Source organism: Helicoverpa armigera, chromosome 1, assembly GCF_030705265.1.
Source record: "Helicoverpa armigera isolate CAAS_96S chromosome 1, ASM3070526v1, whole genome shotgun sequence".
Lineage (NCBI taxonomy): Eukaryota > Metazoa > Arthropoda > Insecta > Lepidoptera > Noctuidae > Helicoverpa > Helicoverpa armigera.
The window spans coordinates 1,003,529-1,018,180 of NC_087120.1; the positions used below are offsets into that span (position 1 = coordinate 1,003,529).

The window sequence follows — 14,652 nt, forward strand, 5'->3', positions numbered from 1 at the left end:
GACTTTTTTGAGTTTGTAAACACTCTTCTGATAATGCTTTTCGTCAAAAAAGCGAACTAAAGAGATATGATGAAGAGCTCATAGCCAATTTTGTAAATTAGTTCGCATTCCAGAGGGTATTGAGTGAATACTACACTCTTACAACATTCACGGAGGGTTGCCTATAATTAGCCGGGAACATGCGTCAATGTATTCTGTGTACTATAGACAGGTATATCTAACAATCACTTCGGGGATTAATGAAATAACAACACATATTAAATATCAATAGTTTATTACATAAATTATAGCCAAGCTTACACTTCATTGTTTCTTTCACCTATACTGATAGTAAAGATTTAAAACTGCACTAATTTATTCTATCTCTGTATACGACGCAGGCGCGTAGCGATCAAAATATACTCGAGGCCGGAACAAACCTGCCCTAACCACACGCCTGCTTAATCTATATAAAAAGAATACTTATAAATAAAATCTAACATCACTCTATGTTATAATTAATTAGGCTATGATTGGTGTTACTACGGTTCCTATTCCAATTGCGTCTGATAAAAATTATTCCTAATTTGATCTGCATAAGCATTTAAAACTAATTAATCGTTTAAGGTTATGGCTTAACAGCGTATCACATATCAGGCCTTTCTATTAGTTTGCGCGTTGATTACAAATGGGTTGTAAAACTCGGCCATAAATGTAAAAAAATAAGCATTAAACCTCTTGGTTGCAATCACTGTATGCATGGATTTGAAAATGTATTTGCAGAAACTGTTCAATCGGTTGTATTACTCAAAAACCTCATTAACCTTCGCTGCATACATCCAACGATAAATATAATAAAAGATTATTACGACATCTTACGACCTTTATACTTAGGTAAAGTCGGAAATTGTTTGCCTAAAAATGTGTGCTCATCTTTAGCTATATAAATGGCAAGAATTCAATTTACAAAGGTCAGTTTATCAATAAATATTCTTTGCACACATTCATGAGTAAAACAATAACTTTTAAATTAAACGGGCGCCAGTTTAATGAAGTCTTGTGACTATGAATGAATGATACGCTTTTAAATCATAGCGCAAACCAATGAGAAAACATATTTTGTGACAAAACTCGTTTCAAGATGGACGCTGTAACCTGTCCGTCATCACTGTCTAATAATCGAGGCATACTTATTGCTTTAACGAATACAGTTATTATCGGATACAATATACATCTTATTACGTAAACAATTAAGTTCATTTTCTATAACACAAAGGACGAATTAAGTTGGCCCGAATGTAAAAGGACCAAAATTTAATCCGCCATTTGCATTAACCGTTGAGATTTAGACTAACCTTCAAATACTGGACTTAATTTGTTTTCGATTGTCTGTCCAACGTATCAAAACTTTTATTTATATTCTTCATTTATACTAGCTAATTCTTTTAAGTATTAGTAAATAAATGTTATTTTTATTAGATTGTAACTATTGAATGGGTTTGGTGTTATGAAGGAGTGGCGAGGTTGCCGCACGTCTCGAATCGTACACCTAATGAACTCTATCCTTGTTCGCGAACATTACATTCGCTAAAACTAGCCGATTCACGTATAAAAACTAGGTTTCCTATGAGCGTGACCTACGACAACCTTGTCAAGCGTTATTTATTCATGAATTTTTGATAATATTTTATTATACAGGATGATCAAGTTAAGAGTTGTTCGATTACAATAGAGCAGTGTAAATGTATGTAACTAGTTAATAAGGACAAACCTCAGTGGTTTATTTGTGCTATTGTAACAGAAAATTGTATGTTTTTATGTTTTGATAATAAAAAAAAAGTTGTGGCGCTCACGGCTCACGCAACCGAGATTATTCATGTGGGGATGACTCTCGGTGGTGATATTGCTGGGCCGAGGCCAAATATCTAACATAGAGATGAATGTTTCCAGGTTAATGTATAAATGTGGACGCTAGAAGATCGACTAGTGGGTTACATGGGGTCCAATGAATGCACAGCAAAGGGTGCAAAATTGCCAGGTTCCAATATAAGATTTATAGAAAAATATCTGGTGGCATTTGTTGTAAAAATATTTTTATTTGTATCGCCTCTACTTGACCATCCTGCGATAAATGATTATTGCTAATTAACCCTATATTAGGCAATGAATAGCGTCCTTGAATATAAAAAGTTGCCATGAAAGTGATCGAATTATATCTATATATGAAATGTACTATTAAATATTTCAAGTGTCAAAAATTCATGAATAAAATTAGATGTAGATATAAACTTCTATATACTTAATGATTTATAAGTATGAACTATGAATTGGTGTGATCGTGGCATGAAGGCAATCCTAATTATGTCTACTATAAATACATAAGATCACAGTAAAATGGGAATACAAAATGGTGGATATGACCACAATTGTGCAGATAATAAACTATTTGTTTTTTACGAACATGGATTATACAACAGAACGGGTAAGTTTACAATAAATCAGTACAAAATGGCAAGGAATGATAAGAATGTGAAACATAGTATTTGCAAGGCAAGATATAATGGCGTAAGTAACGTAGAGTACTTCTGATAATGTCATCGGCACTAATTAGTTAAAGAATCAAAACACAGACATGTCTCATAAGGCTGCTGTTCTTTTAAAACGGCTTTTCTAATCTTAGAGAGTCGATAAAATTTTAAAATTGCTGGTTCACAAGTTGAGCATTGGCCTAATGACCGGGCGCTAAAAGGAGTTGAGTATGCAAAATATGAGGACCGCATTTTGTTAATAGGGTTAATTTCAGAAAAGCATGCATTGATACTTCTACTATAGTTTGAAATTACCCATTATTAGGATAAACCATCATTATGCACAATACTACTAACCTTGCTATAATTACACAAAGGTTAGCATGTGGTTAGTAATCAGAGCTATTTCAATCGTTTACAGCTCAAGTAGCTTTTACCGCAATTTAAAAATAATAAAACCTTTTTAAAAACAAACTCATTGGAATCAGACGACGTTTAAGCTATCAAAGAGTCAACGTATCAATATCTAATGAAGTTTTAAATAAAGACGCTCAGACTTCGGAAGCCGTTTTAAAAACAAACGGAGTGCAGACTCTTAGCAATAGTTAAAAATTAACCAGACGTTCGGAGCGAACTCCGCACTCCACTTATAATTAGTACGAGGTCTCGGGGTTCATATATTATTGCTTATAGTTCCCTTTTGAAGTATTATCTAACACTTAGCCAAAAATAATGTTTCATTCATGTCTGTGTTTAGAGTACCGTTAGAATGGCAAACACTTACGTACAAACTAAATCAAGTGTAAAACATTGTGTGCCGTATACAAAAACAAAGGATAAATATTTACTGCAATTAACAACGTTTTTATTAAAATCAGTGTACTGTTTCGAGTGGCACAATATTTCACAATTTACAAGTACTTCAAAAAGAGATGATTTTTATGAAAAAATATTGTTGATTGGTACACAAGTTTTTACACACGATTGCAGCTATACTTTTAATTACAAATCGTATGAGAGTTTTTCTCTGTTCAGTCAGTCGTGAAAGCATACACTCGACTCAATATTCAAATAGTTTTTTCAAATAATTTTGCATTCATATGTTACATGAGTATCAGTTATATTACGAGGAAAACGATTAATTGGACCATCGAAATTTTTCAATGGAACGATTTAAATAAATTGTATTTTATTGATTAATATCTGTTGAACCATCATCGAACAAATACATGGAAGACAATATATATTGAAAATAAACGTTTTTATATCAAGTTTTTTATAAATATTATAGGCATATTAAATACAGTTAGGACAGAATAATGTGGAGTCATTTGGCACAGATAAGAGACCTCAAGCAGAGATGAGGGAGCAAGTAGCAAGTTGTACACATATGGCGTTTTCAAATGCAATATATAACTTAAGCTTGCAGAAAACTTATTGGCAAAAGACCACATCTCATGGTCTGTTATACGTACCAATAACGACCACAGCACGACTGTCTTAGAAATTCGCGAGCGGGGTTTTATTTTTAAAGTTTTTTTAATACCTTTCAATTAAAAAGCAGTAATTCCTATAGATAACAATATTCAATTAGCCGAATAGAATGCGTACAATGGTTGAGAGGTAATCGGTAGTGGATGGATATCGGGCATATTGTCACCCGCACCAGGCAATGCCATTCCGCGGAATTGATTGATTTATTGAATTGGACAGGTAACACGCGTGGCCGGGAAATTGGATTTAGGTACCAACCAATATGCAATTGAGCAAACGACTTTATATTTCAATAGGACGTATTTCATTTTCAGATTTTCAGCATAGGTTTTAATTAATCTGTCTGGCTTTCGCGCCTACAGAACCGATTTAAATAAAAATTGGTACACGGCTAGTTTAGATCTTAAAAAAGGACATAAAAGTCTTTTTCCGGGTATGGGAAGAAGTTCTCTTGGTACGTTGGTGGAATCGCGTGGAATAACTAGAGTTAAAATAAACATGTTAACTATCCCAGTGACGTCTTCATCTACGAGAGCACGAAGAGGTTTGCCAATTTAGCTAGTGTATAGATTGAAAATCTAAACTTGATCCATCAAATCGAAGTTAGAATTTCAGCGAGCCCGTTCACCTGACAGGCAGTGCGGATGACATACAATCTATTCCGATACGTTCGATTTAACAAGCGCGGTTACGTTGCACAAAGCGGAGGCCTGTCAAAGCCGCCTGCGGTAACGCTCCCGAATACTACCACGTGACCAGGCACCCTAGCTCATACGTTTTTCCATCCGATATGATATAGGAATAAAGACTGAGCTTTTGACCGAGCCTTATTGATAGCTTATAATATTTTTTAAAATAAAGAGATAATTTTTAATATCTTTTAAATATGAATGTGGAGTGTGGATTGAACCGTTAAAACGTTATGATAAACAATTTAATTTGATCTATTAGCGGAAATTCAACGGCTGGTTATCGGTTAAGTGGAATGTTCACTGTGGCACACAGGGTGCAGCACAAACGGTTCATCTGATCGACTGTCCAAAGCACACAAACAATTGTACGCAACGCCCGTTTGATTCGAGAAATGCGCAACAAAGGTGAACTCCATGGAATGGTTCGAGTTCGGCCACATTTGTGGTTGGCCAACAAATGTGTGCGAAACCTTTTGATAGAATTTCACCCTTGTTACACGGTGCAACCCGTCCAAATTGTTCACAGAAACACGTGAATAGGGAATGCTTTTACACAGAAATGAATATATCGTTTACGAATTACGGAACAGGGATTAAAACTACACTGAATTCACGTTAATAGCTCGTGCTACGTAAACACTCAGTTTTAAATAATTTCCCAGAAACATTATATTTGATATCGAAATTGAATACACATGTAAATTGGTTTTCGGGATTAAAAACTTCGAAATGAATTTACTCTCGCAATATTATTACATATAACCGGCTTTGGGAAAATTATTGTGAAGCAATGCAAACGTGTAATTAAAAAAGATATGAAAAATATAAAATTGCATTTTCCTTTATCCAGCGTTATTTTAATTACCAACAAAAGGATTAATATGATTGAAATATAACTCGCTCAATAGCAATATATTTTATGCCGCGTACCAAAGGACCGCCATACAGTCCATTCTATAGAGATTAATTAATTTTAATAAATAGTTAAGCGGATGCGGAAATTAGATAAAAACTGTTACGTATAGGCATGATAACACATCATTGGGGTCAAAACCACTTGATAAAAAATCAAATGGCCAAAAACAGTTGTGACCTATATGATAATCCGGAATGATCTTAGAATTTTGACTTTTGGGCTGCGGACGGTAAAAATGCGTATTTTATATATTCGATATCTAATGATAATTCAGAATATAAAGTTTAGGATTAAACTAACGGTCCAGACAATACTAGGTTTCAATGGAGGTGTAAACTAAGACAATATTTAGTATTCGCGCGGCTTTTGACGGAGACAAAATGGCGGCATTAGGACCACCGAGGTCGCGACGCACGCGCCTCCCAGCGACTGAAACCCGTGACAATTTGCGAAATAATGCGTGCTCTTGCACAGAACCCGCGACTCGATTCTCTCACGGTTATGGCAAACAAGATGTTATTTACTTAGCTTTACTGCATCTTTACGTAGGCAACATTGTTAAAAATATTTTGTCAGTCAAAGTGCCTCTATTTTAGCCCGACAATTTAAAAAGCCAAATCGAGTATAGAATTCGGAGAGCCGTTTTCGGCGCCCTTAAATATGCAGAGAGATAAGAGACAGAATAGTACGAAAATAGCATAGATCCGCGAACGTACAGGAATAGGATAACCGGATTGATCTTTTCTTTTTTTAAATTAGTTATTATTGCAGAAACACTGTCTGAGAGTATCTGCTGATCTGGTAACACGCTCAGCTCATCTCTTGCCCGGGATGACATTAAACGAGAGAACAAGGGTGGTATACGCGAGAAAAAATATACCACGTGATGCGTGGTTTATTTAGCAAGCCAGATCGCATAAGCTAGAAACTGCATTGCACTGAATACCTACAACAATGACTGTCTGAAGCTAAATATTTATTGCCTAATGACGACTGTCTGATATTGATTTACTGTAGGAGCTTAAAATGCTCTCCCCTACTAACGTCCCAGGCACGCTTTACGGCTAATCAAACCACATGGCTTAAATGTGGCCTTGGGTTATCCTTCGACATAAAACATCACAGGCAAATGGAGTTAAATTTATATATACTTGTTAAAATAAGATTTCAATAATAGAGACAGGGCTCCATTTTTAATAAAACGGCACTAGAAAATCTATTGAGACGTCGCACGCAAATGACATTAATAATAGACAAGTATAATTTATCGGAGTCAAGTTCAAAGACGTCGAATTTAAATAGAAGTGATCAGACACTCGATTTTTTAAAAGTAGAATGTTTTAAAACAAGATAAGTGAAACTATGTTCGTCAGTGCAAGCGCTCGTGGCATGCAGGAGCGTCAAAAGGACGCAGACTGGGCCACTTGACCACGCGTCGCGGAAAAAAACTGATGCATTTTTTGGCAGAGATTACACGACCTTTGACGTGAGCCGGAGACTCGAGTTGCGCACACATACACATGTATATACTATGTATGTATAATTACTATAATTTGGATCAAAGGGCGTTCGTCATACCCTAGCATTAAAACTGAAATGGTGGATATTTACTTGAAGCTATATAGTAGCTAGGATAGTAGTTGAAAATTAAATTGAAATGACACGTTTACTTCAAAATTAAATTTACCCAAGATAATATGTGTACCTACTCTACAGGTCAAAAACATTCAATCATTGGAAAATGGATTTTAAATTTTAATTACGTTTATAGATACTTATTCTCCGTTTGTCATGGCCGATGTATTTTGATGCACCGCGAACGACACGGGATGACGTCACTAATGTGGCAAACCAACTACCTAGCAGATATAACCTTTCTCCTTAGGTATGCAGTTCACGATACGAGTCTCATATCGGTTCGAAGTTCTGCTTACTTCAAACGCAAGGAAACACACTAATAAATCCAGTTTATGTAACCAATAGACAAAGAAGAGAAAATAAACAGACAGTAGAATCGAAATAGTTCAGCGTACGTTATAAAACTGAGATAAACACACCGTATGAAGCTAGCATTGCGCCGGAAAAACGCTATTTAAGATCAGCACGCGATGCTCAAACAAACGAAACGGGTTCCACTACCTGAGCCGATGCACACAAACCTCTTTTATAAATATGTTATTAAAGTTAAGTCGCAGATAATTTGCATATGTAATGTGCAGCCTCGCTCCTAAATTGGATGCGGTTTTGGAACATTGTGTTAGTGACAAAGGCCCGAATTTAATGAGGATAAGTTTAAAATTTATTTTTTAAACACTGGTATTATTTAGCTATGTGCAGATGTAGTGACCGCTACTAAGTAATTAATAAATGATGATCGTGAGTGAGCACAGTAAGTTGGGCGCAAGATATCAAATTAACTTTCTATAAAATAAAACCCCGCTCGCAAATCGCAGTTGCAAAATGTTTCACACAAAAATAAATGCAATCAGTCAATATACACAAATGACAATGTTAAATAAACTTATATTATCAAAATAATAAGTGTTTCCTGAAAAACATGAGTAAAATTGCTGTTTTCAGCTATCAATAAAATGCTATAGATATCTGTAATTGTCAAATGTACAAGATGAATTTGATAATTGAGCAATTTTAATGATCATGAATGTGAATTGACCAACTAGCTGCCACCACATAATATTACGTTTGTATAAAAATATGAACTTAACATCTTAAATTACGAATAAACGATTATAAACTGAATACAAAATCACTGATTAAATAGTAGAGTACGTGGTGTAGACGGCAGTAGTCAAGTCTATCGCTAGCTGTGGAGCGCGCCAAGCACAAAACATCTACATACATTCGCTTTGTAACATCACAAGTTTTGAAGCAAAGCACTTAAAACTATATTGGCATTTCACAATAGGTACAACTATAAACCAATTTCTTTTTAAAATAAAATTAATTCTAGCATTGTTAACATTTACAGGCAGTGTAAGGCCGGGTGCAGACGAGACACTCCAATTTAAGTTCAACATGAGGCATTTCTTGTGAGATCTGTGTGTCAAAGATAATAAGTTTTAAAATAATTATAACGTTGACTGTATCTTGGCCTTATTACCACCTATGGCAGTGTCCAAAATTCTTAAAAAAACTCATCAGATGACTCATAACGAGACATGAGAACTGGGCATCATTATCTGAGTCAAGTGTGCATGTTTGTATGATAAATAAAATTGGTGATTCATATTAGACTAAAAATGATCTAAGGTAAGTAAAATGTAAGTACCTACTGATAATGAAGCTTGTACTTATTGTCAGAACTTTGATATAAAACTTAAACCTGATAATGAAAATGTAAATCAGTCTTTTATTTAGCTGCCAAATGTTGAAAATAAAATCGAGGTACTCATGTGTCTCCACCCTTACCAAACCAAAAAATTAAAAAATATTTTTTTGAGATACATTTTAAAGCAATTTAACACTAAATAATTCAAACTTATGTACATGGATGTTAAAGGAGTAAATATGTATGAACTTAAATGCAATTTTGTGACAATCTATTAAATTAGTTAAGTACTTCAGTTCAATCACAATTTTTGAGGTTCAGCATAAATAAGCTTTGAATATTCTATAACAGGCTTTACTTGTTGTCAGCTTTCTGCCCTAGCCAACCTACAACGAATATTTCAAAGCTGTGTCAGTTAAACCTATTATAGAATAGGTGACACACACTCAGCAAACACTTTGACTCTGTTAAAATTTTCTTGAATATACACATAATATTCTTCCAAAAGATTACAGAAAAATTGGCTAACTACAATTTAGACATATCTTATCTTTACATAAATCGTAAAATTTTCCTGACTATGACGTGACAGTGTCTTCATAATTGTATGTTTTGTGTTATTAGAAACTTATACAACAAGCTTCAAAAGCGTAAAGAGAATGTATCAAAGTTATAAGTACACAATATTAATAAAATTAATTCATCAGTCTACATACGTAAATAATGTTTTCATGTATGCTACACTGGCTACCAATTAACTAAAAATAAATTTATCACCTCATAATTTCTCTTTAAATAAATTTCTTTATTTCTATGCTCAGCCCGGAGTGGGATATATTAATTTTGATTATCAAAATAAAATTAGAATTAAATCTTTCGTTGTATAGTACCTATATAACGGTAGTCATAAAGCTTCCACAAGTGGATGTCAGTAGTCTTGAAATTAGGCCGGCAATTCAGTACCTGTCACTCAAGCATTACCACTAAACAAATACAACAGTTTCATAAAAACAGTAAAAAAGAAATATAAACAGCACAATATCATAAATAAATTTCCTTAACATCACTATGAAAAGAAGTCCTTTACTCCTATATCTAAACTCTATGGCAGTTTTTTAGAAAAATATACAAAATGCATCATTTTATCATTAAAGATCACTTGCACAGCTGCACGTCGAGATCAAGTCCACTTAGAACCGGCGGCTGGACAGTCACTTACACGAGGAAGCCGTAGGGGCCACTGCCGCGGATCTGAGCGCGCATGCTCTGCACGCTGTTCATGATCTTCTTCTGGTGGCCGACGAGGGTGACGCCCAGCGACGCCAGCTGGTGCACCGTCAGGTCCACTACGGCGTCCATGTCGAGGATGCCCGCCGCGCGGAACTTCTCGATGTACCGCGACATCTTGATGCACTCCAGCCACTCCTCTACTGACGAAAATTGGATCAAGTCAGGAGTATCGCCCGCCAACGGGTCGGCAGATCGATTCTGTGCAATTTTCCTCAATGTGTCCGGACAGCGGATCAGCTTATCTAAAGTTTTTACGATGCTCGCAAACGTGGGACGGTGCGTACGCTCTTTCTGCCAACAGTCGAGCATCAACTGATATACCGCTTCGGGGCAGTCCATTGGTGCCGGTAGTCTATAACCTTTCTCTATGGACTTAATCACGTCCTGATTACTCCAGTTCCAATACGGCCGTTCACCGAAACTCATAACCTCCCAGCAGACAATACCCATGGACCACACATCACTGGCAGACGTGAACTTCCTGAAGGCAATGGCCTCTGGAGCAGTCCACCGTACCGGGATCTTCCCGCCACGGGTCGTGTATGCTCCGTCAGCGGTCGACTCTATCTCTCGTGACAAACCGAAGTCAGCGATTTTGCACACGAGTTGCGAATTGACGAGTACGTTACGAGCTGCCAGATCACGGTGAATATAGTTCATTTCAGACAAATACTGCATCCCGGTCGCGATGCCGCGTAGCATGCCAACTAGCTGCACCACACGGAACTTTCCATCGTTGGCCCTCAAGAATGTGTCTAGGGAGCCATTCTCCATAAACTCCGTTATTATCATTATTGGATTGCATTTGGTTACGACTCCTTGTAAGAAGATAACATTCGGGTGTTCAAATTGTCCCATTATCGAAGCTTCAGCAAGGAAATCACGTCTCGCTCGTTCCGTGGAGCCTGGTTTAAGAGTTTTGATGGCAACATCGATTTCTTGGCCGCAACTAGCTGGCAGCTTCAGTTTTCCTCGACAGACATCTCCAAATTCACCTCCGCCGATAATCGCCTCTATAGTAATGCAAGATGCATCAATTTCTCGAGCGAACTCCCGTACTGCTTGGTTGGGGTCTTCATACGTGTGAGGGTCAATATAAGTTCTGGAGCCGGTCCCAGCGAACAATGGTGTGGTAGCGTTACTGCTCGTCTTAGCAGGCCGCTCGGGACCTGTGTACACTTCTCCGTTTCGGTAATTAAGGGCGTTGCAGTCACTCGGCTGTTTCTTATCACATTCATCGTCAGTGCGGGAGCGTAGGAACAACACTGTGGCTATGATGGCGACTACTGACAGCACCACCACCGCTACCATAACGCCGGCTACTAGTCGCACTTGTGCGCCTTCCTCTTCACCTACGAAGGTTGTCTCCAGCACTGATCCAGTCCTGGCGTACACTATACCACTGAATTCACCCCAACCACGCTTCATCTTAGCCCTTACTCTAATACCATATTCTGTGTCTCTTTTTAGACCAGTTATAATAACATGTGGTTCTTTAGTAATCTTGAGAGTGGCATTTGCACTTTTCTCCAAGTTATCTTTAGGGAAACATTTGACTTCATAACTTTCTATAGTGTCATCTGGATCAGTCAGATCAATAGGTGGTGGGTTCCATGCCAGAGACAGCTTGTCACTTTCTACACTTAGAATGCGCAGTTTAGACACCACACTAACAACTGAAGCTTCTGTAACTGCCGTTATCTCAACTTTCTTAGGTTCTTCACCAGTCTGTTCAGTCACTCCATTCTCGGCGTAAACTTGGAATTTGTACTCTGTCACAGGGTCCAAGCCCATAACAGTGACTCTGGTGTTGTTCAATCCAGTAGCAGCCGGCCTGTACTCAATATTAGGGCCGCAGTTAGAACAGAAAACCCTATAGGTGATATCTCTACGTCCGCCAGTTTTATGAGGTGGCTGCCAAGCAAGAGATATTGAAAACTGGTCAGCAAAAGTAACAGTGAGGTTAACAGGTGCAGATGGAGGCTGAGTGCAAGGCTCGTTCTTAGGATCCTTTTTGGCCCGGAAAAAACCAGGTACACATTTACATTCAGCGGCTGCATATGCTGTAGATTCAGAATAATCAGGACAAGTGATGCAAGGGTCATCACCAGTATGGGATTTGAATTTACCAGGTGGGCATTCATTGCATACCTGGTTGTGTAGGTCGGCTTCAAAGCCAGCTCGGCATTTACAGGAGCCAGTGGGTATCGTCCACTTGCCGTCACCCTTGCACAAGTACAATGGAGGGGCCTCGCCTTGTGGTGTCTCTGCATTCTCCACGCAGGTTCCATTAGCTTGCTCAATGACAGTAACCTCACGACCTGTAGGTGTCGCTGGGAACCGGGCAAAATTGACTGTAACTTCCGGGCATGTTATGTAGTAGACTTTCACTGCCAGTATTGATATACATGCGCCCTGATCTCTAAAGGCGAAGTAGACACCCCTCTTGGTGACGGCTATGCTCTTGACTTCTGTGTTGATGTCTACCTCAGAGTTAGTGTTGAAGCGACCCTCACCTGCAGCAATGCGGCCCACCAGCTTGTAGCTCTCGGGTTCCCAGGGCGGCTGCTCGCGCGTGGCCACGTCGAACTCGTAATACAGCAAGCTGAATGTTTCCTTACAGCTGAGGGCATTGCCAGGGAACAAGGAACAATCTCTAATGGTGAATTTGATCTCGATATAGATTCGGTTAGCATTCCTGCGCTCGATGAACGGCGTCCACAGCCAGTTGTTGACGTTGTGGTGCGCGACGTCGCACACTACATAGGACCGCCAGTTGATCTGCTTCTCGAAGTTAGTGTAAGACTCCTCGAGCCAGCCGGGGGTGCTGGCCTGCGCGCCGTACGGGAAGCGCGTCCAGCCCAGCGTGGCCTCGGTGGTGGTGTCGAGCAGCAGCACCTGCTCGCCGCGCGCGCTCAGCGCCGCCAGCGCGACGGCCGCCGCCACCACAAGCGACCACATCATCTCGTCGACATAATAACACGATTACGCCCAAACAACGCTTATACGCCACTATAGACACCCAGTTTTGACTGTTCACTACATAATGCACCTCACAGTTTTTACATTACATTCAACACTTCACTTTGTAGATAAAGGATGGCTCGCTCATTTTCTCTTTACTGCGATGTATTCAGAGTGGTCTGGGATCGAATGCCTTCCCGCAGCACTCGGGACCGACGAAGATCACGACGGCGACTTTTGTTTATGTGTTACGCGACGTTTGAACACAAATAACATTATTTTGTGTGAGGATTCCGCATTTTTAATTTATATTGATCCCGTATTACACAGATGAGACCAGAGAGACTCTCTTGACATGGACGCGCAGCAGTTTTGTGTGTTGCCGTGCATAAAAAATAACAACACAAAAATATTTTAGAAAGTAAACCATAGAGAACTAAAGATCTCCAAAAAAAGTAAAACAAATGGTATTTATGGTCTATGGTACTTATGACGAAAATATATTTTGTTTTTCGAGCTTTTCTACCTATCTTTAAATAGAAGGAGTAAATGTGTTAGTTCTAATAAAATAATTGCACTAGCAGTTTTTAGTAAAAGTCAATTTAGTTTCGTGGAACGTGTAGAGAACAAAACACGGAACTTGTACGGTATTGGGTCTATTATGGGTCTATTGATGGTCTATTGGGTACCGAATCTTTTGGTCGTCAGCTGACAATTTTCGAGAGGAACTGTCAACTGCAACAAAAACGGTGTGATCATTTTTTCTGTGTACCGTGGGACATTTATTTTGTTTAGTCGAGCAGGCAATCCCTAGACGATAGTAAAATTGTTCCCAACTTCAGTGCCAGATGTCGTTTTTGTACCTAAGCCTCTGTCAAACTAAAAAAAAGACGTGGCACCGAGCCCTTTCAGCCAGGACCCAAGAGATTCAGATTTCTGGACAAATTGTTTTCAAAATCTCTTAGGACATTCGAGTGACTTCTTTTCTCCCTTTATTCCATTTTATTCCCTGTTTTCTTAATTGTTGGTGATAAAAAAAGTTTCGTTATATGATGTTCCGTTCCTTGCATTCAAGTACAGCTAGGAAAAAAATAAAAAAGAAAATCCGTCATTGCACTGTATTTTTTTCGTAATACATATTGGCTAAATACATTGACTGTCCAGTGAGCGCATTAAAGGCTCGAGCAGACCGGATGCGTATGCGTAACCACGCGCGTAGTCACGCGCGTAGTTACGGCGTAACCATGAGTTGTAATGTATGGAAATGTATGAGACAGGCCACACCGCTTGCGTAACGTAGACACGCGCGTCGTTACGCAAGCGGTGTGGCCTGTCTCATACATTTCCATACATTACAACTCATGGTTACGTAACTACGCGCGACTACGCGCGTGGTTACGCATACGCATCCGGTCTGCTCGAGCCTTCAGGACATCAGCTAGCTGCGCAGGACATATTGCGCAGACAGTCATGTGCACTCACTATTTCTTCACTCTCCTA

General features: G+C 38.6%; 1 protein-coding gene across 1 annotated transcript; it reads right to left on the reverse strand.

The window, feature by feature from the left end:
* Positions 1–1,812: 1,812 nt before the first annotated feature.
* Positions 1,813–13,546, reverse strand: LOC110379128 (ephrin type-B receptor 2). The gene has a single exon (XM_021338650.3). The coding sequence runs from the start codon at positions 13,150–13,152 to the stop codon at positions 10,114–10,116; it is 3,039 nt and encodes a 1,012-aa protein (XP_021194325.1). The 5' UTR covers positions 13,153–13,546; the 3' UTR covers positions 1,813–10,113.
* Positions 13,547–14,652: the final 1,106 nt, after the last annotated feature.